General features: G+C 37.5%; 5 protein-coding genes across 9 annotated transcripts; 1 reads left to right on the forward strand and 4 right to left on the reverse strand.

Annotated features, from left to right (window-relative positions):
• The first annotated feature begins 163 nt into the window (after positions 1–163).
• On the forward strand, positions 164–21801 carry LOC105459444 (E3 ubiquitin-protein ligase parkin). Of its 3 annotated transcripts, none has more exons than XM_011705474.1 (9): positions 164–310; positions 18750–18916; positions 19043–19278; positions 19386–19593; positions 19691–20051; positions 20122–20323; positions 20447–20599; positions 21017–21142; positions 21235–21625. In XM_011705474.1, exons 3-9 carry the CDS (start codon positions 19063–19065, stop codon positions 21448–21450), a joined length of 1482 nt encoding a protein of 493 aa, XP_011703776.1. In that variant the 5' UTR covers positions 164–310; positions 18750–18916; positions 19043–19062; the 3' UTR covers positions 21451–21625. The 3 variants fall into 3 exon arrangements, with proteins under 3 accessions (XP_011703776.1, XP_011703775.1, XP_011703773.1); XM_011705473.1 differs by having other exon boundaries at positions 166–310; positions 18750–19278; positions 21235–21319; positions 21532–21801; XM_011705471.1 differs by lacking the exon at positions 164–310 and adding an exon at positions 18625–18677 and having other exon boundaries at positions 18750–19278.
• LOC105459448 lies at positions 766–5595 on the reverse strand. The gene is made up of 5 exons (XM_011705480.1): positions 5225–5595; positions 4107–4223; positions 2474–3849; positions 1740–2150; positions 766–1600 (listed from the first exon to the last, which is right to left on the reverse strand). The coding sequence occupies exons 2-5, from the start codon at positions 4141–4143 to the stop codon at positions 1094–1096; spliced, it is 2331 nt and encodes a 776-aa protein (XP_011703782.1). The 5' UTR covers positions 4144–4223; positions 5225–5595; the 3' UTR covers positions 766–1093.
• Positions 5841–9563, reverse strand: LOC105459447 (pyruvate dehydrogenase E1 component subunit alpha, mitochondrial-like). Of its 3 annotated transcripts, none has more exons than XM_011705477.1 (7): positions 8462–9563; positions 8167–8376; positions 7898–8088; positions 7566–7784; positions 7207–7455; positions 6777–7022; positions 5841–6526 (listed from the first exon to the last, which is right to left on the reverse strand). In XM_011705477.1, exons 2-7 carry the CDS (start codon positions 8267–8269, stop codon positions 6377–6379), a joined length of 1158 nt encoding a protein of 385 aa, XP_011703779.1. In that variant the 5' UTR covers positions 8270–8376; positions 8462–9563; the 3' UTR covers positions 5841–6376. The 3 variants fall into 3 exon arrangements, with proteins under 3 accessions (XP_011703779.1, XP_011703780.1, XP_011703781.1); XM_011705478.1 differs by having other exon boundaries at positions 8445–9563; XM_011705479.1 differs by having other exon boundaries at positions 7898–8071; positions 8462–9320.
• LOC105459446 lies at positions 9811–16250 on the reverse strand. The gene is made up of 10 exons (XM_011705476.1): positions 14413–16250; positions 13679–13995; positions 13408–13577; positions 12894–12996; positions 12401–12693; positions 11927–12174; positions 11469–11820; positions 10830–11018; positions 10448–10717; positions 9811–10239 (listed from the first exon to the last, which is right to left on the reverse strand). The coding sequence occupies exons 1-10, from the start codon at positions 14742–14744 to the stop codon at positions 9880–9882; spliced, it is 2634 nt and encodes an 877-aa protein (XP_011703778.1). The 5' UTR covers positions 14745–16250; the 3' UTR covers positions 9811–9879.
• On the reverse strand, positions 16750–18653 carry LOC105459445 (beta-parvin). The gene is made up of 5 exons (XM_011705475.1): positions 18514–18653; positions 17917–18180; positions 17395–17789; positions 17055–17298; positions 16750–16964 (listed from the first exon to the last, which is right to left on the reverse strand). Exons 1-5 carry the CDS (start codon positions 18629–18631, stop codon positions 16888–16890), a joined length of 1098 nt encoding a protein of 365 aa, XP_011703777.1. The 5' UTR covers positions 18632–18653; the 3' UTR covers positions 16750–16887.
• Positions 21802–22324: the final 523 nt, after the last annotated feature.

Below are 22324 nucleotides of genomic sequence, written 5' to 3' on the forward strand. Positions count from 1 at the left end.
AGTGAATTTGCTCACGGCCTGGAGTTGTATATGGGGTTGAATGAGCAAAGTTTTGGAACGCGCAGTCAGGCGCACAGTCCAGTACCACACTGTCTACACTGTCTACATTAAGGCGTCAATGCCTTCTTACCTAGTGTATGTATACACTGTTCTAAGAGGTTAAAGGTACCATAACTGACCATAATATACATCACGACGCAACACTGTTGAACGAGCTCCGATTACTTGCAAATGAGACGAAAGATTCACGAATATAGTCATATAAGTTGTCATAACGTATTTGCAGCATACACACGTAGACGGCAAAAAGGTTTGAAAACAAATTATCTCTTTTATTTTACTCCGTTGAGTTGAAGTCGCATGAGCGATCATGTTATACGATTTGTGCGCGCTATATACTTGATCATCAAGAGTTCAAGATTACCGACAATTCTCAAATCATATGTGAAAACGCTGCAATATCATGCTTTTTAGTCACTGAGCTTTTCGTTACGAATTACATTTTACGAATTTCTTGATAGAGTTCAAATACGAGTAGGCCGAATTTTTGCGTACGAACGTAACGCGGAAAATTCTCGAAATTTTGTTCTTTGCGTTCTTAGGCTGCGTTCGCTTTGGCGCTTACAGCGCTTACATCATTTCAATCCTTGTTTATCAAATGTTAAACAAGGACAAATAATGCTTAGAAGTGCTGTAAGCGCTAAACCGAACGCAGCCTTAATTCAACCGAATAAAGTACTTTAGAGAGGGAGAGAGAGACAGAGAGCGCGTGTGTACAATTATTTATTATTAAATTTATTTACTTTACATATACGTACGCTTACTTACGTTTATCTTTACGTGTATAGTACTTATTACGTTACGCCTAATTACAATTAAAGGTATAATATATACCTATATATAGTTAATTTACATCGAGCACTTTAAATAATATACTAAGAGTATGAAGCTTTGTTTATATACCAAACGTATCAAGCAATTTGGTACACATATGGCACGAACGCCAACAACATACAAATTAGTGTTGGATGTAAACAGTAATAGATTAATTCTTTCGCGTTCAAGTCGATATAAATTCACCCTGTAACCAGCTTTACGAACTGTTACTTGACTTTCCCATCGAAAGCGAAGATGGACTTCTCGCGGAAACTTTAGCAAGAGAATTTTCCATTCGGCTGATTAATTTTTGAAAAGTGTTCCTTTTGACCAAAATAGCTCCACTATTTTCGAGCGAATCCTCAATTTCGTCGCTCCCCTCGTTTCCGCAGCTTCGTTTATTTGGCTCGATGGAGCAGTTAAAATCGCTCATAACTCGTGACTTCCTGTTGATGGCAAATCGATTCCAAGTCTTTTTGTCGGAACTGATCGATTTAGCATCCTCGCTCTCCTTCTTTCCAGAGACAATGTCTCTTTGTCGTGCTGTAAAATCAGCCCACAACGCTATGTCGTCGTATAATTGTTCATTTTGTTCCATCTCATTCGCAGCGTCACGAATACACGAACTGCTTTTCGGTGACTGATAATGTTCTATCTCTTCTCCGCGAGCAGAAGTAGAGTCGCGCGTGCCGTTCGTCTCCGATTCTGTGTTATACGTCGAATCCTGTGTCAATTACAAAATTATTTGCTGTTGAAAGAGAATACAGAGAATAAAGCAAGAGGATAAAGAAAATTTCGTTTAAGTTAAGCAACTATATTAATCAAGAAACGAACCGTACGAATTATGGAAAGCGAAATTTTACCTGGTTTTTATTACATCGTTCTTGGTAAGCGCTAACATCATCATAAAATTCTTGCATTTCGTCAGGACTTTGGCTTTGCGCGGGCAATTTTACTTGATAGATTGGCCTGGGTGGTGGAGGACAATTATATTCCGGCAATTCCTCCTCCTTCTCTCTCTCGTTCACTAAAAGTCCCTGGTTTGGAGTCAGCTCGGACACGTCGTCGTAAGTAAGCATTTCTTTCGTATCGAAAGATGACGAAACTTTGTCCTTGTGGCAATGTCTCTCTCTCTTATCCGATTTGCCGGGAGATTCTTTTCTACTTAGAACTTTATCCAGAAAAGATTTTTTTTGAAGCTTGCTCAACATTTCGATCTGATCCTTGACATGATCTTTGGCGAATCTTCTGTGTGAAATCACATCACGCAAGCTCTGTCATCAAAACAAACAAATGAAAAGTTATTTAATTTCGGAATGCGATTATTTTTTATTTTTCTGCAATCGTTATAATTGTAATTCTAAGGAGAAAAGGATTTAAGAGAGAAGAAAGATGTGCAGAAGATGCTTGCATTATCTTGGCGACAGTAAACAAGTTTTAGTTGATTATTTAATAGATAATAGTATTAGAGGGAGCGGAGGGAGCGGAGAGAGAGAGGAGGGGGAGACGTTACAAAGTTGCTTCATTCACTGCAGTTTAATATGCGCTTTCGCAAAGTGTTAAATTAATTAAATAATTACTAAAATTCTAGGCTTACTTCCACGTCGTCGTAAAACTCTTCTCCTGCCTCGCCTGGTCCGTCGATGGATGCATCGTCATTTCGGTTCGATCGTTCCGATTCGATACTCGTAACGACATCGTCGTAGGTCTCTTGAGATGATATTGTATCGCGGGATTTGCCCTCCTTCATCTTGTCGTTTTTCTCGTTTTTTCCGTTGCAGGAACGTCGCGCAGAAACGTCGTCATACGCGCCAGCTTCCTCTTGCCTCTCGACGCCTGCATGATCCGCGGCCTGTTTTGTTTTCGACAATACCATATTTTGATAACGCGTTTCGTTCCTCAAGTCTTCAATTTTGTGATAAATATCGTCGTCATCGTCCTCATCGACGGTCGCTCTGTAAGAAGATATCTCTGTGAAATTGTCGGAGGGAGGCAAAGAGGGGAGCCTCCGCGGTATTCGAGCTGGTAACGGAGGTGCTCTTTCGCCTGTATCTTTTCGCTCGGCCTCGTTCTTGTTTCTCATACTTGTTGCCTTTGGCGATTCGGTTTTGGCCATCGTTGACTTGACGTCGTGATCGTCAACGGCTGACTTGTCTGCATCTCGATGTAATCGCGTAGCCTCGTTGCCTTTGCAACAATCTGTTGGCGAGGACTCGACCCGGATAGCTCGCTTCTCGTTCTCGTTCTCACGACATCCCACTTCACAGATCTTCGCTATCCATTGGTCCATGTCCTTGGGTGTTCTCGCGATGAACTGTAACGTTTCGTTTCCAGGACTGTATATCTCGAAGGCTGATTCGCTCTTTCGCCGGTCACGAGGAATCATATTCGGCGCCGGACGAGCCATGTAGCCCCGAATCGAATAAATAGCATACGGTCGATTGTGCCGTTCGCTTCGATAGATGAGCAAATGCGAGCCAACCAATGCGATCCAACAGGCACGGCTTTCCGACAGAAACAACTTCTTTCCTTCTTTCCTGTAGAGCGGGCCGCATTTGTAACACTTGCTTCTAATTTGCATCGCCGATAGATTCTTGTAAATTCTGATTAACATCTGGCCCTTATCACAATCGTCGGGATATTCACTTGCGACCGACAGACGACTCGCGGTCTGGCCGTCGTTTTCGAAGGTTTCGTAGTAATCCTGGGGTGAGAAAGGCGGCCGAGGGTGGAGCTGGGTACGTTTTTGAGATTCTTCCATTTTTACGTATTCCTCTGAATCGGCTTCGCTCCTTGTCAGCAATAGGCTTTTCGGGCCAGACTTCATGTCCAAGTAAGGTTCCGGAGATGATGCTCGAGCTCGAGTCGTAACGCTTAGGATGTTTTTCGAACGTATCAATAGTTTCTCCCGCAAGCTCTCGAGCGTGAGCGAAAGCTGTGCGTCGCCGAGACATTCCAGAAACGTTATCACTTCTATAAACAGAATCGTATAGAGCGCTTGCATAGGTATATCAAATGCGGCATTTGATAATTAAATTAAAAGCTGCAGGTATCAAAATAAAAATGACCTACATTTATGCGCATGCAATGTAAAACAAGATGAAGCGATATAAAAATTGTGTCCTGTAAAGACCGTTCCATTACAGGAATATCAATATATATATATATATATATATGTATATATATATATATATATATATATGTGTGTATGTATGTATGTATGTATGTACCTCGCAATGTATCACTGATGTTCATGTCGATATCCATATTGTCGTCGTAATGGCGATGTGTTCGACGCTTACGTATTTACTTTCAAGAAACAACTGTCACAACTTGGAGAAATAAACCTGAAATTTTCCGTCAAAAGGATTTATAGCAATAGTAAAAAGTAATGCTTGTTATTAGCGAGTGACGGTACCCTTATATTTTAGCTCCCCTCCACACAGGATGTACCGCGAGATATAGCCATTGCAGATAACGCTTTTATCAAGCGTTTAAATTTTCATTCTTATAAAACGTATATAAACGATACATCTCGGATCTATGTATAATAATTTACCGCGCGCATATATATATATATATATATATATATATATATATATATATCTGTTGTAATAAAAATAGATAATTTGTCACACCATTGTTGTACACTATAATGTTTGTATAGTGTACAACAAATACGTATAATTAATTAACGCAACGTGGTAATCCGAGAATAATGTACCGAGAGTATAATAATATAAAACGTAGTACATATATATATGTATATTTTACACTGTGCACTGCAGGAAATTGAGAAAATAATCTACTCGCGCATCATTGATACAACACGAATAAATCACCTTTTTATATCTGTTAAATATCTGGCGCATAATTAAGACACACGGCGTCATCCAAGTTACTTCGCGATCCGAGTTATCGTTGTCTATTCGGACGAAGAATTCCTCGAGCGCTTTACTCGATGACGCAGCCGCGATTTGCCTCGTCGCCGGTTTTATTAACATGGAACGATCGTTCCACTCTACCTTAAGTTACTCGTGTCCTTCTGTATTCTGTATTTGCAAACTCTCAAGCATCGCCCGTTCGATCCATCCGCCGTTCCTTGCAGCTTTCGTTTCTTTGCGAGACAAAATAGCGTTCATCTTAATTTAAATTTTAATTAATTTATAAAATTTAAACTCTAATTAATCTCTCTTTGGCGTAACACTATAATTGTAAATAGGACTGAAGCTGAACTTTTCGGCGGGCGAAGAGATAGAATCGTATGATTATGGACTGCATTTGTGCCGAGAGATATACAAATGTAAAAGGAGATTTGCAAAAGAGAAAAAAATATGTATATACTTGCCAAATTCGAGCTGATTATCGAAACGATCGCGTGAGTCGAAGAGATTCGTTGAATCGCGTGCCTGCGCGGTTAAAATGAAAAAAACATTGGTAGATAGAGGTGCGTTGTAAATGACTCTCGGATTCGATATCGTCCATGTATCGAGTGATGTTAACTGTCGTCTCGTTGGAATTCAATTAGCGCGATGTGACACGTGCGAGCGACGCAAGGCGACTCCCGCAGAGACGTTCATGCGAGTCTTCGTCTCGCGTCTTACGTCTCGCGTTGGCTCCGCCGAGCTTCTCCTACGCCTCTTCCACGATCTGACTCACTCATCGAGCCTACGTCCATCTCTCCATTGTCATTTCACCATTCTGCCATTTTCTCTCTCTCTCTCTCTCTCTCTCTCTCTCTCTCTTTCTCTCATTCTCTCATTTCATTTAAAACTATCAGTTTTAATTCATCGTTTCTTTCTCGTCGACGAAAGAAATGGCAAGCCTCACTTTGCACCCTCTCTATCTCTCGTGATCTCATTGAACCTTGAATATGCTGAACGATACTTCAAAACTTTATGGAAAATCGACTTTAATCGGCACACTCTCATTACGTCAATAGCAGATCGATAGAAAAACATAAGTAATCAATAATGATTCGCGTGTTTATTATGTTAATATGCGCCGTTATACATGATACTTGTATCACATAAAATCAAGAGGATTCTCCTACGTAATGTGCACACCTTTACTGGCATGAAAAAAGAAATGGCATGAAAAAAAGATAATACAGACGAACATTAAACATCCAAACAATTCTAAACGATTCTATTTCATATTACAATCGTTTCGAACGAGAATTGTTCGGTCGATTGGATATTTATTAACTTATGTTATTGTACTTCTGGCAAGTAGTTAGCCGAGTCAGTAAAAAAAAGAGAAGAATCGCTTTGATATTTTGTCAATAAAACTTTCAAAAGGTTTTAGATTTCCTTTCCTAATATTATAGTTTCAAAAGTCATTTTGCACTTCTGTGTATACGCGTGATATGTTGTTACTAACAAAAAGTACGTACGTCGTTAAGAACACGGTAATGTCTGCACGGTATATCGAACACAAGTAATTTAAATTTTACGAGTATATGTACAAACAAATTACAGAATAATTAATATATCGATTTTCAAAGTAATTCCCAAGGAACTTTACCACGAATTTTTTCTAACGGTTTGACATAAACGTCGGTCGAGATTTCCGACATTTCTGGCCACTGATCGGCCTTGGCTTGCTCCACTTCCCGATCGACTTCTTTGTAGACTGACGTTCGTACATCCTGGATATATAACAACAAATAGCATTAAAGCTTATTATACAGTTATTATACAGTTATTATTTCGTGTCAGCTATCATCGTAAATTAAAATTTGAATTTCATAACTTTCATCTTTGATTAAAAAAAAAAAAAAAAAAAAGAAAATTTTAAAATGTATGTATAAGTACCATTATTAATAAGGCATCATTATTAATATCATTATAGAGTACAGTTTGAGAATATTTTTCATCTAAATATATAATTATAACTACCTCGGCATCTTTTTCGGTCATAAGGCCTTTCTCCACGATGAGCTTGGTGAACAACATGATTGGGTCTTGCTCAGTTTGTACAGCTTTTATTTCTTCTCTAGTGCGATATGAATAACCGGGATCGCTCATACTGTGTCCGAAATAACGATAAGTTATCATCTCCAGTACAATCGGGCCGTTTCTAAGTGCGTAATCTCTGCTAAAGCGTATGGCTTCTCGTACATCCACGATCTTCATCCCATCGACCTACGATGGGATATATATGTATGTATGTACGTTCCGGATACATTGTATAATATAGCGCGGGCATTGGATAATATAGTGCAGGATATGACATATTCACACACGTAAAATAAACATGTTTAATAAAAGAATAGAGCTGTAGCTGTATTAGAAAGCGATGTACCATATACGTCTGCTGCATATTCACCTTTATTCCTGGTATGAGGTCTCCGCGTGTATAAAGCCGAGTGTTGGCAGAATGTCGATGTACGGCCGTGCCCATGCCATATCTATTATTTTCGCAGATGTAGACCACTGGTAGATTCCAGAGCTTCGCCATGTTCCAAGCCTCATAGATTTGACCCTGCGAGGCTGCACCGTCGCCGTATAATGTAAAGGACACGGCACCTGTGCCATTGTACTTGTGGGCCAAAGCTATACCGGTGCCAATAGGTACCTACATAAACGCAACAAACGTACCTAAGCGCTGATTAATAAGACAATCGTAAGATTTAAGCCTGGATGGCATTTAAGTTGAAAATAATAAGAACGAGAATACGCATTTACCTGTCCGCCAACGATACCGTCGCCACCGTAAAATCGCGGCGCATACATGTGCATCGAGCCGCCCTTTCCCTTAGCTGGGCCTGTCTTACGACCCATGAGTTCTGCAAGAACCGAGCGAATCGGAGCACCGAACACGACAGCGAAACCATGGCATCTGTACGCCGTAATAACAGTGTCCCGTTCAGCCAGAGCCATTTTCAGACCTACAGCTATAGCTTCCTAGGGTATATACAGATTGCAAATATCGCGTTTTCATCCTCCATTTATATACGATCATAGATTTCGCACGACAATTATCGACAATTGCTATCTAGATTCTAATTCTCATCTACCTGACCAACGTATAAGTGTAAAAAGCCATTGATCAGCCGCTGTCTGTACAACTCCGCGGCTCTGTTCTCCATTCGACGTATATAGTTCATTGTCTTTAGTGCATAAGTAGCATCTTCCACGTTTAAAGTCGATTTTTCTAACGGCCCTTTATCGAGCCGATACAGATCGTATTTCTGAGAAAAAGTTTCAACTAGAAAGGTATAGAGAAAGAGAAAGAGGAGGAGGAGGAAGAAAGAAGGTGCAGAGAAAGAAAGTTTGTTATAGATACCGATTCCACGACAGCTTCTTTGGTAACGCTGCGATAATGCGATAACAAGTTGTATCGCATCTTGACACCACAGCGACAAAATAAGAATCCTGATTTTGTCCATATTGAGTACATACTTGAAATATCCGTTATTTATTAACTCAAAGTTATTTATTAAGAAACAACACAATTTTCTCAATGCTTTCCACCACCTTAAATGTCTCCTTAAATCTATCGACATTTATTGTAAATACGTTATCATTTTCTATATAATATCTTACGATATATACCGTACATACTTTTTTTCCCACTTTACCTCTTAGTTCTTTGCTGCATCTATTACTTACTATTTGTAACGCAAATAATAATTTTAGTTTATTTTATATGAATGATCTTATCATATTTGAAAAACTTTTACTTCTCCAAAATAACTGATCTATAATTGTGTGTCGCGCATATATCGCAAATATTAATGATTTGAGATGCGATTCGATCAGTCGCAAAATGACAATCGTATCATAAATAGCTTAACGATATGCGTGCAAACATGTGGACACATCTGCACGCATATCGAAGCATATTCAGGGGGCGTGTTTCTATCTGTAAACGTTTGTATCGAAGCGCAATCGCATCTGCTTTCTTATATAAATCATTTAATTTTAATCATTTTTAATAACTTTATCACAAAATTTGAACAAAAATTTAAGAGAGATATATCTATTATTATATCTTTATGAGCCAATCGCAACAGAAAAAATATAAATTCAAGTTCAAGTGAAGTTGCTCGATATCTGCTTGATGCTGCATATGCGTTTTGATATGACGCGAAATCAATTCGTTCAACATGGCAGACAAAACAGACATCAGTGATCTGAATACTCAGTGATTATTTGATATATTTGATGCGTTTTTGCCGTTAGCTCTTATATGTATAGCTGGATCTGATTGTGTATGAATAAAGTAATAAACCAATCGCAACAAAGACCCCAACGTTTTGCTTATGCGTTTAGCTCGTAGAAAAAATCTTGCAATTTCCATGCGAGAGCCTTGCATTGTCAATAATTTCTCGCGTTAGAAATTAGAAATTTTAACGAAATTAAAGATGGCATACGATGCCGTCTTTATAATATTGAGAATATCCGGAAGAAGCTATAGAGGTGGAACAAGTAAAAGTATGCATTACGAAGATGTGTTACTACTTATCGAACCAACAGTAAGCGTCCCAGTTACCAGCTGCCTGCGCGTGATTAAAGAGTAGAACTACAGACTTTTCTACTTTTTTCTTCTAACAATAAGATAAATATACGGGTTTTATTCACACATACATAAATCCCTTGTTACGAAAATTAAAAGCTTACGATATTCTCTCGAATATTCTCTCGACGTTACAGACACGCCGATTATATTCTATTTAAGACCATTCCAATATCGACAAACGTACAAAGGATATTAACATAATAATTATTATACACTGTTAAATCTATTGTGCCATCAAATTGAACCTTATTTAAGTCGCCATTGTTCCTACTTAATAAATATTTATTTTTAACTAAAACAATATAATTACTTTTAAATAAAACAATAGAATTTAACCCAAATTTTGAACTGTTTTAAATTATTTAACTTTATTGTTTTACTAAAAAATAAATAATTTATTAAGTAGGAGCAGTGGCGACTTAAATAAGGTTCAGTTTAACACTATAGATTTATTACAGTTTATAATTAAATTGAATTCTAGAAGGAGTTAAATGTCAAATTCTTCTGTCGAAGACGGCGATAGCGTTTCGGCAACGCCATCTTCTTCGCATGAAAAGGATTTGGCGGGTTTTGTGTAAACGGACTCGAACGTGTTGCATAAAATTGGGAAACGGAATCTTTCCGAATATCTTGGTGTCTTTTCGAATCAACCAGGAAGGCGATTGCATCTCGCCACCATTGACGCGCATCTTGCTTTCGCGTTTCACGTACTCGCATCGATAGTAACTTTTCATCTCGGACGATATTGTGTCTGCTATGACGAGGACATGGCTGACGCTTATTCGTAGCCCGCAGCATCCAAGCATGCGTAGGCGCTGCTACGCGATCTATTTCGACCTATGCATTCCAAGATATTGGTAAATTAGATCGTAGCTACTCGGAATGAGCCGCAACGTATCTCGACGATCAACGAGATAGTAATTTGTAAATTAGTTGACCGAGTAAAATAATTATGTTCTTATCTCGTACGTATCACCGCGCCTTTTATCATCAGATACCTAACATCAAGTACTTGAGTATATATAATATACATATAACGACATACTTTGGCACGCTTGAAACCCCTGCGACTGATTCGCAACGTCTGACGTGCCGCTGGTGGTATTTCGGCTTTCTGTTTCGGATTTCGTTCTTTGTCGGGGTCACCAAACAGCCCTTTCGATTCTGCCACTTTAATCATGAAAAGCGAATCAAACTGCATCATTTCCTTTCGTTTGATTATCGCGATGAAACAACCTGGATCTAAGACATGTCCGTTCGTCTCGCCATAAATTTCATCGATAGTCCCCACTTCGAATAAATCACTATCGGGGATCTAACGATAATTTTAGTTATAATTAGTATTGGTCAATAAAATTAATAAACGCTAATACACGTTTTTTTTTTTTTTTTTTTTTTTTTTACGCGCATGTTATGAATGATCTTACAACAACGTCAGTCGCATCTAATTTTTCATCTTCCTCCTCCTCCTCCTCCTCCTGTTTGCACAAAAAAACTTGTTGCGTCTGTGATTGGCTCTCCGAATGTTCCCGCGATTGTTCTTGTCTATACGTATCACCTTTGATCATCTTTGAAATCTTTCCACTAGTGTCTTTGGATAGAGTCTTCCTCTTTGGCTGGAAAATAGCAAAGTATAATATGTACATAGGTGCATACATAGATATCACGTTTAGGAAGTGAATATGTGAAAAAAATATGTACATAATATTTAAAGGATATATTTATAGGTACATATAATATTTAAAGAAACTTTTAGTAATCAAGAAACTTTTTCTCACCAAGACACCAACTCAATTAATTATAACAGCGATAAATGATTAACGATATACATATATTTTAAGGTGTAGTTATAACTTTTCAATGTGCGCATGTATAGTTTTCTTGTTTATAAAGTATTTATTTATAACTTGCGATTGATTGTGCAATTACAGTCGGGGAATATGTGTGTTCGATCGATCGTCAAATTTTAAGTTTTAAGATATCTTTTCATGCTGACGATCGACGCTCATTTTTAGCATCAGGATGAAATAGTACCTTTATTGCAGTTAATATAAAATCTCACTCACGGAATGCTCACGAATGTATTTCTCCATAGCTAATTGATTGGCGTATTCGACAACCTGTCGAATCATTTCCGTAGTTTCGGATGGCAAGATCGTATGCACCTCGTATATGAGAAATTGTATATTTGGTCTGGTTAGCGCATACTTGAGCGTAGAAAATTGTTCGGCCAGAAGAGCACGGGGTTGTTTGATCCCACCCGCTGTGTCGCTGGTTAATGATTCCAATAAATTAATGTCACCACCGCGAGCAACAGCAAGATCGACGACGTCCCGGACGCCAGTGTAGCTGCATGGGGGAGTCGCTAGAACGACAGTCGCTCTTTCCAACTCGACGGACGTTGGTGGCGAAATGTATCTAACGATACAGAGAATTCCATAATGTAACATTTCCCAATTATCACATATTATAGTGACAATAGTAATGGCCACTAATCTAAATTTACGAGAAAGAACCGTATTACTTTTCTGAAAAGATTCTGCATTGCTGCAGAGTGACGCCTAAAGTCGTGAGATATGCTTCGTACTCGCAACGACGGTCTCCAGCACCGAAAGCTAATAGTCTCCCGGCATCCTCGATGTCGGCCAAAAGTCCCGCCAAGTAACCCGTGTGGCGAGGAGCGATCGAATGCGTGAGGACTACGGGACCACAAAGACGCGCGACACGTATCGCCTGCGCTAATGTAGTTGCTCCGAGACACAATGATCTTTCCTAAATAAAAATCTCAATTTTTCAATTTTCGGTCTTGAAAGTATCCTCAGCTCTTTATTCTTTATTGGTATATTCGTAATTTTTCGTTTGTCCGATCGCGGACATCGTGATATATTTGTAACGCGTGCACGCGTCCTTAATTCCTTAATTTTTACGTAATCAAATTATTAATTTTAATAATTGTAAGTTGAAAATTGAAAATACAATGCGATATATGCGTATTTACCAGAAAGATGAATCGATGATTGCAAACCAAATCAGACATGGCCAGTTTTTCTCGCACCTTATCATGCAAATTAATCATCTTTGGGCAAATTGGATCAAAGACATAGTTATTTTCGTCAAGCAGCTCCGCTGCTTCGCTATTATCGCAGAGTTCAAGCTTTAGCTTCGACATATCCTTTACGAATTCATTTTTACTTAACACTCTCATGGTGTTGACCCATCCGGAAGCAATCGCGCCTTCGTCGGTCCAACTTATTCCTTCCGCGATACGCAGATGCGTCGGAAGAAGCTCGTCTGGATACACATACATACATTTTATGTTCACACATTCACATGTACATATACATACATATATGTATAAAATATAGAATACTAATATGTAGTTGACACGATCGCAATGTTTTACAAATAGTCTCTATTCAGTGCACTATTCTATTAATTTATAAGAAGCTGCATTTTCATGCAGATTGCAATTAAAAATTAGAAATAATAACCAAGATTAAGCGCTGAACCGCCGATACGAAGACGCGAGATGCTTGCCGCCAAATGTGTCTTTGCTTTCATAAGAGCATCCTCGATGTCTTTTAATCCGGCAGTCTGAAATAAATACAGCACACAATAAATACTATCGTATATATATATATATATATATATATATATAATCGCGTAACGAATCATTTTCTCATATATGTATATTCAAGACTCTTTACCGCGCGTAATCAACACATTCGCACATTTGATATAAATATTAGCATCAAAATTACTATATTTTCATAGTACGATCGCACATGTTGTAACTACATGTTTGAAGCAATTTACAGCGGGTAAGCATATAATAAATTATAGCATAAATAAGATGTCTTTTTTTTACAAATTACAAATCATAAATTGCAAGTTACAGTAACACATTAGTAGACTGCACGTACAATTAAGTGATCACGTCGATCTATTAGATGAGTAAGAATAAGGCAAAGCAAGGAAAATAGAACTAAAGGAATTACAATAAACCTCGAATAACTTCTCTCGAGTCTCGCGTGTGCCCCCATTATGTCGGCGGGCAAATTTTCTTCCCTGCATATCATACAATAACAACCAGACTACCCGTTCCCGTTTTTTCAGAGCACCATTTCGATACCAAAAACCGCCGTCCTCTAGAGTACGATTCAAGATGTTTTTATCTGTAAAATTTGCAAAAGTTAAGAAGATAGACAGCTCTTTTCGCGCGCGGTATACGCGAAGAATGTCTGAAACACGTCATGTTTCTGTACGTCTAACGTACATCTGAGAACGTCGTATACTAAACCAAAGACACGTCTCATCTCGGCCTCGTTGGCGTAATTTGGAGAGGGTCGTGCATTTTGCAGAACTTTGGCCGCCAAGAGGATATCGTTGATACGCCAGCCTGGCTCGACATGAGCCTCCGTCATTGAGCCGCCGGCAGTCCCTGATGCAGGCGTTATAGCGTTCGAGGAACTGACGATATCGCGGTGGCTTTCATCTCTTCTACCTTTCGGAAGATGACCCTTTTCCGTGGGACGCCATTCCCAATCTTGCGAATTCTTGCGATCACTCGTACGCCGTTTAGAATCCTCCATCCTCAAACAAAAGTTGTCGATCTGCGTATATTCTCTATCCCTCTATCAAGTTAGATCTATACATGGTTGTACATGCACATAAATATAGATGTATGTCGCGCGCATCTTTAAACCTATCTCGCGCATATATATATATTTCGATTATGTTCGATTGTATACTCTCGAAAGGCGACTGAAATACATGTCAACTTGACATTCGACGTAATTTATACACATACGCGACAAATTGTAAATAGTTTAATATAATTTGCACGCTAGATCCTCTAGCTTGATATAGTTTAGTAAGTAGTATACTTAAAATTTAAATAGATACGAGCGCACGAAAAAACGTCGCATAAAAACAATAAATTAAACATTATACATTAGTTTTTTTTTATACATATACGCCGCGCATAACATTTCGTATAACGTATCTTACCTTTTATCTTGATCCATTTCAGCGTCCTTTTCTCTTTGTAACTCGACAAGACTGTGATAAACTCGGTGACGCCATTCTTCGTCGCTCGGCAATATTAATTTTTCGAGTTCTCTGTTACGTATTTCGTCGTTAAGAAGACTAAAATTCGGTATCTGCGCCGTAAGAAGAAGTCGAAATATCTTTGCATAGAGCGTGAATATGCTAGTTTTACGAGCCTTGGCCGTATAAACGGCAATTTCGACATTATCATCGAGAGACTTGCCAGACGATGCTGGCTGTGTCACCGTCGGCGTCGAATCCGCCGATGAATCGCTATCGCTAGTCGACTGCATTTTCCTTGATTATACTTATATGTATAATATTGTAGTTTCCGAGAAGCGTCGCGCACCACTCAAGCACAAGGACAAATGTAGAACCTGTAGAACGTAGACGAGCGCTTAAATAGGTATTATTACGCGGCGGACGACGAATACCGCCGCGCGCGATTGCTGCAAAATATATATAGGTACCTACTCTGCTGAATGCGACGGAGGAAGCTTAGTGAAGGAAAGCTTTGAGAGAAGCACAATTACAGTGTGTCAATCAAGAGGAATAATCCAGTCGGAAGTAGCGAAGAACATTGCATCTAACAATTCCAACGGTAAAACATGCGCGGCACGCGAGAACTCGGATCGGGCGATTAATTGCAGCGCGTGGCGCGCCAGCAAGGACAGCAAGCTCGTTCGCGACGCGGACTTTCTCCGCGAAGCCGTAACCGCCCTTGCAATCGTCAGGGGCGAAAAGTCAAGAGAAGACTGAAGATATCAAATCCGAGTCGTCCGTGTCGCGCGACATCGCGTGCTTCGGGAGCGTATTCTACGAAATTGCATCTTAGACTCTTATCAGGACGAAACGACTACTTTTACGCTCTATCACTGTTCGCTCTATCGCGTCCGCGTCGTCTGCCCTGCCACCAACTCTACATCTTTTTTCTTCTTAAATTTGTCCATTCGTTTGCTTACTTTTTAATTTTATCGTTGAATTATCGAAACCGCGATAAAATTGTTAAAATTATACGCTGCGCGGAGATCGAAAAGCGATTATTTGAATTTTAAAAATAATAATGAATTAAATTAAAATGTTAATTACAAGGAGAATAAATTAATTGAAAACTTAAAATCCAAAATTTCCCAAGTATGTGGATACGTTCAATATTTTTCTTTCGCTCCAATTCTTTCTGCAACATACATTGCAATGTATCGTCACACCACTAGAACTGATTCACGAACACGTACACGATACTTATACTTACATATGATTGTGCAAAAAATTAAAAAATGCAACGTGCAAGTATCCAAGACAATACAAGTAATTTAATTCAATCAATCCTGTTAATTTTATTAACACGTTATCAATTTTAATTAAGAAACAGTACTAGAAAAGTACCGCAAACATATAGAATAGTCTTTACGAGATCGATACGAGAGAATATACGCAGAGGAAAAAGAATATCTAAAAGGATATCCGCGCTGGCGCGCGATATGCCATTTTCTATATATATATTTTTATCACGTATTATATAGGCAATATTCAATGATTCCGTATCGAATTACGTCTCGTGCACGAGACTAAATATTCGTTTTCATCAGACGAAAAGAAAGACAATAGACAGCTGTCACGTACGTGCCCGATCGATCATCTTGGAACGACGGCGGCAGGTACGATCATGTTGACACAATTTCAAAGGAGAAAGGAGCGAAATAGTTTATATTCACGTTACATACATTGCATATTATATTTGAATACCTAATTCTTCGGGTAAATTTCAATTTTTTTTCTTTTCTTTTTTTTCATTCAACCTGTTCTTTGCCATCTTTTAATTTTTTCTAAAAAGAAATTTTTCTCCTCTGTTTTGTACGTATATGTAATTAAAGATACGACGATACGACGATAAATTGTGTTGAGATTGATTATAGGACTCTCGTATACTTAAATTTGTAAGTGGAATAGATGAGGAAACACTTGATGTAGTTAACATATACATAATTTATTAATAAACATCGTTAATTCAAAACTGTGCGATAAATATTTAATAAAATATGTTATACTTTATATGAATATAAAAAGGTATACGTTTATACTTAAAGCCTATTATATATTATATATATATATATTATATATATAAATTTTGTGTGTGCACGCGTGCGCGCGTTTTATACCTAGCTGTACATTTTTACGTTTCTTTGTACATTTTCATTTGTCGGATCGAAATAAACACATACAAGATTTACATGATTACTTATTGATTTCGGAAAAAAAAACTTGATAAAATGGTAAAAGGTAGTTAAAAAAAATCTATTTTTATCAATAGCTCTGTAACGGCAGTTTAATAAGGATGGCAAAATCATGTCGCGATTGTTAGAACAATTAGACCATCAACTTTAGTAATATAACATTTGCGCATAAAGCTAATTGTGATTGAATACATAAATTTTATTAATTTATCCCCTTGTATTTCGTAAAAAGATTGTACAACACGCGAAGCGTCGATTTCAAATCCAAATTTACGATATCTGTAAGAGAAACATTTAAAAATATAAAAAATATAGCAAGGGAGATTAGAATGATAGCGCGCGACTAAATCTAGAAATTACAGACATTACCTTCAGGACGAGCTTTCGGTTTTGGTAGTCCAATATCTCGCATAATATCAAATGCAAATGAAACATTGTGAACCTTTTGATCAATGGTCCTTGGTGTCAAATGAAAGCTACCTAATGGAACAAAGAAACCTTCCAAAAGACCAAGCAGCAGAATCAAGAAGACACCATCGTGGAATTGGGTATCCAAATCAGTTAGTTCCAAATGCACTTTGCTCAAATGCTTATTAACAAATGTTACCAATGACTGAAAGGGAAGAGTGATAATAATGTATTATTGAAAATATACGAAAGAAGAAAAATGACGAATACAATCGCAATATATTTAATAAAATAAACTTACTTTCTTTACAACGGCCAATTTGTCGGGTGCGTGATCGAAAAGAGTATCAAATGCGTCACGCTCGCAACGCATACCCAAATCGTCATACGTAGTCGTTAGTTCTTCTCTCACTGTTCTATGTATCAACTGACCATCCTTTTTACGTACTACAACCACTTGAACGGCAACCCTTTCTGGCAATCTAACGGGAGCGCGAAAGAGCCGTGCTAGGCCAACCAGTAGATGCAAAATGGCAACAATATTTTTCGAATGTACAGATTCGACGCTCCACTTGTAAGGTGGATATCGACCCAGCACACGATTAGCAGCAGACAAAACAACAGCGAGTTTTTGCTTCTGTCCTTCCTCAGATTGAGTTACTTCAGGTACATCCAATTTCTCCCCAGTTAGTTTTTCTAGAAAAACAACAACTTTTAGTTGAGCAAAGTTCTTCTATCCGACTTTCATTCTATTACAAAGTCAAAGGAAACTTGAGATTTTTATCCTGTAATCTTCAAATCACATATATGTATGTTTTTATACCTAAAAGTTTCTGCAGCACTTGTCCATCGTAAAGATCTTCTACAATATCTTTCACAATAATTCGCTGATCGGCCAATTCGTCATTGATCCATTCGATCAAGACAAATATCAATTCTTGCAGCTTGGAATCTTCTAAAGATTTTGGCTCTATCATAGAACGTTCTTCATTCTCGTCAAGAGCGTACTCCTCTGGTGGCATGTCGGGATTAGCGGCATATCCAGGTGAATCAATCGCGTATTTCCCTTCTTCCTGAACATCTTTCACTTAAAAATGCAATATTTTTGCTACACAAATCTTTCAAGTTATATTTTATATTCTTCAATATTTAAGATATTTCAAAGATGAGATAATGAAAAATTTATTATCTAAATATACCTAGTCTATGAAAATTAAATCTATAGTGGTACACTACAATTGGCTGACTGAAAGATGAATAGAAACTAAATTTGAAAAGCTTTTCTATTTTCAAACAACTCCTCTCTGTCTCGACATGTCTCTCGCTCCGTATAAGGATATAAGTAAGCTTCATCGGAAAATGACGTAACCAAGTTGCTGCAAATTTCGTATTGTTGTAACATATGAAAGTTGGATGGTACCTTCCTTGATACGTTTCTTCCGTCCGAGCGTCCCAATTTTATCCCAGAAACTTTCTTCCTTGTCCTCTTTCTTCGTGGAAACCGGGATTCGGGGTGACTTGGGCCGAGGAGACGCCATTATTATTTATTGAGAGATTCTATCCTTGTCTTGTTTCTCATACCTCGTACGTATATGTGTGTACTGTATACATGTGCACATAACCTAGCTCGTACTCCATACATATCCGTCTCTTTAGGGAGGATTCACATTAGCGCGGAAAAAGGCAGAAACCAATCAGAAGTGAAGTGCACTTGGCTACTAAAGTACTAGCAAGTGTAACACTCCAACACTCCTCCCTCTCTGGCGTCGGCCAGTGTTTGCTGTCTGCATGAGGATCTAACCTGATCTAACCTATCGACAAAAGTGCGTTCTGTTTTGAATCCTGATATCATTTCAAATCGATTTGAATTCTGAAATCCAAACTAATCCAAATCTCAAACAGATCCTCCAATAATCATACACGAGTTATGAGTTTTTTGTTTGATTTAGTAAAAAACACGTTTCTCGGAATGCTACGATTATTTTGGTTCGGCAAACAGAAGATATCCAACTCTTTAAGCATATATATTAAAACGAATACAGGCAATACTCTTTCCGTCGAGTTAGATCCAAAATCGGATATAAAAAATCTAAAGGAGATCGTTGCACCTCGGATGGGAATAGCACCGGAAGATATTAAAATTATATTTGCAGGTAAAGAGCTGCACAACTCAACTATAATAGAGGTGAGAGGGAGAGAGAGAGAGAGAGAGAGAGCTCGCTTATAAAAATGTTTTTGTGTAACTCGTGTAGTTGCCATATGACTACCATGTACCTATATTTAATGTCGCAGGAGTGTGATTTAGGACAACAGAGCATTTTACATGCAGTACGAACGCCTCATAAAATATCAAATAAAAAGAAGGTGAATGCAAGTCCTATAGAGGAATCTACAGTAGAGACATTCAATTTGAATGACAGTGCAGGTAGCAAGCCTATGAATGAGACACTTGTGGATTTATCCTTGGATGAATCGGATCAACAAAATTTATCCTTAGAAGGTGGCATCTTCTAGATAGTTAATCTAAATGATTAATTCCAAGAGTATAATTAACTAAGAAACAAATGATTAATTTATTATCTTATTATTGTTGACAGAACAGCAGGAAAATCGAGCACATTTTTACGTATATTGTTCAGCTCCCTGTAAAGATGTGACAGCAGGTAAATTAAGGGTCAAATGTGCAAGATGTGGTAGTGGCGCTGTAACTGTTGATAAAGATCCTCAATGCTGGCCAGACGTGTTGAAATCAAGGAGAATAACAGTACATTGTGAAAGTGATTTTTGTCCTGTAACTTCAAGTGTATTTAACGACGAAATGGATCAAGTTTCTTACGCTCGTTTTTATTTTAAATGCGCCAAGCATCCCAGTTTAGGAGAGAATGATGAAGCTGTACCCCTTTATCTTATAAAGCCAAATTTGAAGAATATTCCTTGTCTAGCCTGTACGGATATCAGGTTAGTAGTAAAGGAATGTCTCAAGAGTAAGAGCCCTTTTGGATAATAATTAATAAGTTGATACGTCTAGAGATACTGTACTAGTATTTCCATGCGAGGCTGGTCATGTAACTTGTCTTGACTGCTTTCGCGAATATTGCACAGTCCGTTTACATGAGCGACAATTTGAATTTGATACTACCGAGGGATATTATACATTGTCTTGTCCTGCTGGCTGTTCTAATTCCTTTATCCGTGAAATTCATCATTTCCATCTCCTTGATGTGGAAGAGGTAAATAGTATAACGTATAATATAATATAATATAATATATAATTTTTTCATATTTTCATATTTTTCAAATTAAATTTCTTTGAAATATTTCTTCTTAATTATTAAATTATATTTTTGTGGTAGTATGAAAGATATCAGAGATTTAGTACAGAAGAACATGTTTTACGTGCCGGTGGTCTTTTGTGTCCAAGACCAAACTGTGGAATGGGTATTATACCACCTTCTATAGAAGATGATGCGGAATGTCGTAAAATTCAATGCATCGGCGGATGTGGCGTAAGTGACTGACTTTACACAAAACAAGTTTTTTCACCTACTTTTTGTATTCAGTTATCGAAGATTGTAGCATAAATTGCAAATTCAAACTAAATTACTTAATAACTTACTTAATAATTCTCTCAATATTATATTTTTTAAGTAAATATAAACTAAAATCAAAGTGCGGCGTAATTACAATTAAATGTAATTACAACAAAAAATATACAAATCTTGGAAACAATTTAAATATTTTTCTTATAAAGTGTATATTTTATTAAACTATTAAAATTTTTCTTTAACTATTGAAATACCTAATTTTCAAATTGTCATCATTTTTCTTTTTACTTGATTATCAATCGTGTGACTATTTCTGATTAAGCTAACACACTCTTGTACATAATTCTCTAAATCTGGATTTAATTATCTTTTTTGCAGTATGTTTTTTGCAGAATTTGTTTACAAGGATATCACGTAGGAGAATGTGAATTGCAAACGTCGGAAACGTCCATGAGTGTTTTTTCTTCTAGAAATTATTCAATAGATCTCACAAAAGCTAACGAAGTTAGTTGAATTTAACTAAATTTACATCTATCAAAACAAGGTTCTTCTTTTTTTTAGAAATTAATTAGAATCGCTTGGCCTTTTTTTTTTAGGCTAAATGGGAAGAAGCTAGCAAAAAAACTATACAAATATCTACAAAGCCTTGTCCTAAGTGCAGAACTCCTACTGAAAGAGATGGTACATTCACAGAAGTTGGACTTTTCTCTGACATAAATTTAAATAAAAATAAACTTTATTGGATAGAATTACTTAAAGAATATAACGCGGAGTGTGGTATGACGCGAAACATTGTTCCAAGAGACGCTTAATTTTATCTTGAAAAGATTTTATTTTTTAAGGAATATGTAAAAATATTTTTTATGTTTGTAAATAAATTATTTATTTTGCAGGAGGTTGCATGCATATGGTATGCACAAGAGCAGGGTGTGGCTATCATTGGTGCTGGGTATGTCAAACAGAATGGACTAGAGAATGTATGGGTAATCATTGGTTCGGATAAGGATTTTGGAAGAAAATCACATATCGTGCGATTTGATTTTGATATATATATAATAATCTATAGGATGCATATAAGTATATGAACATTTGTATATGAGAATTTTTTAGTCACTGTATAGTAATAAATATTTTCATATCGTAGTATGAATAGTAAGTTCTTGTAAAGAGTTTTTTTTTTATTGTAGTTGTCAGTGCTACATAGCACCTTTTTAATCACCTTTCTGATCAACAATTACCATGAGATTGCCAATATCTTGACGTGATACATTCGGATATATCGTTTCGATCCACGAGTTACCTCAGAGTATCAAAGCATATCTGCTCATATCCACCACGCAGAATTGCGTTGAGCAAAGACATAACAATTTAATGATTATTACAATTGGTTTCTATACTTGAGAATCTAGCAAGGAATTAAAGGCAAGACCCAATCATATTCGAGAGAATCGTTGAGTTAATTTGAACGCAGTTAAATTAACTCATTTGGCTTTAAACCAACAAAGAAGACAGATATCAGTGCGAGTGCTTGAATGAGTTTACCTCGAACAGATGACGCGTGACGCGCTTAGTGAGAAAAAACCAGTGGGTACACACCTTAAGGCTAAGCTACGCGGCTATTGTGTTTCAAGACGTATTGTGATTGGTTTCGGCATCTTAGGGATCCAGCGAAGATCTAAAGGCGGC

The sequence above is a fragment of the Wasmannia auropunctata genome, unplaced genomic scaffold, assembly GCF_000956235.1.
Source record: "Wasmannia auropunctata unplaced genomic scaffold, wasmannia.A_1.0 LD334186.1, whole genome shotgun sequence".
Taxonomy (NCBI): domain Eukaryota; kingdom Metazoa; phylum Arthropoda; class Insecta; order Hymenoptera; family Formicidae; genus Wasmannia; species Wasmannia auropunctata.

Coding starts and splice junctions, on each gene's coding strand:
- LOC105459445 (XM_011705475.1), bottom strand. CDS start 18,631: ATGGCGTCTCCTCGGCCCAAGTCACCCCGAATCCCGGTTTCCACGAAG. Junction 17,299..17,394: donor AATTGGCCGTTGTAAAGAAA/GTAAGTTTATTT, acceptor CTTCCCTTTCAG/TCATTGGTAACATTTGTTAA. Junction 16,965..17,054: donor ACCGAAAGCTCGTCCTGAAG/GTAATGTCTGTA, acceptor TTTCTCTTACAG/ATATCGTAAATTTGGATTTG.
- LOC105459448 (XM_011705480.1), bottom strand. CDS start 4,143: ATGGATATCGACATGAACATCAGTGATACATTGCGAG. Junction 2,151..2,473: donor AGTTTTACGACGACGTGGAA/GTAAGCCTAGAA, acceptor TTTTGATGACAG/AGCTTGCGTGATGTGATTTC. Junction 1,601..1,739: donor AACGATGTAATAAAAACCAG/GTAAAATTTCGC, acceptor TAATTGACACAG/GATTCGACGTATAACACAGA.
- LOC105459444 (XM_011705471.1), top strand. CDS start 19,021: ATGAGTTTTTTGTTTGATTTAGTAAAAAACACGTTTCTCGGAATGCTA. Junction 20,052..20,121: donor CTAGCCTGTACGGATATCAG/GTTAGTAGTAAA, acceptor TGATACGTCTAG/AGATACTGTACTAGTATTTC. Junction 21,143..21,234: donor ATCTCACAAAAGCTAACGAA/GTTAGTTGAATT, acceptor TTTTTTTTTTAG/GCTAAATGGGAAGAAGCTAG.
- LOC105459446 (XM_011705476.1), bottom strand. CDS start 14,744: ATGCAGTCGACTAGCGATAGCGATTCATCGGCGGATTCGACGCCGACG. Junction 12,997..13,407: donor CTCGAGAGAAGTTATTCGAG/GTTTATTGTAAT, acceptor TATTTATTTCAG/ACTGCCGGATTAAAAGACAT. Junction 10,240..10,447: donor GGGGTTTCAAGCGTGCCAAA/GTATGTCGTTAT, acceptor TGGAATGCATAG/GTCGAAATAGATCGCGTAGC.
- LOC105459447 (XM_011705477.1), bottom strand. CDS start 8,269: ATGGACAAAATCAGGATTCTTATTTTGTCGCTGTGGTGTCAAGATGCG. Junction 7,785..7,897: donor TACACTTATACGTTGGTCAG/GTAGATGAGAAT, acceptor TATATACCCTAG/GAAGCTATAGCTGTAGGTCT. Junction 6,527..6,776: donor TGACCGAAAAAGATGCCGAG/GTAGTTATAATT, acceptor TTATATATCCAG/GATGTACGAACGTCAGTCTA.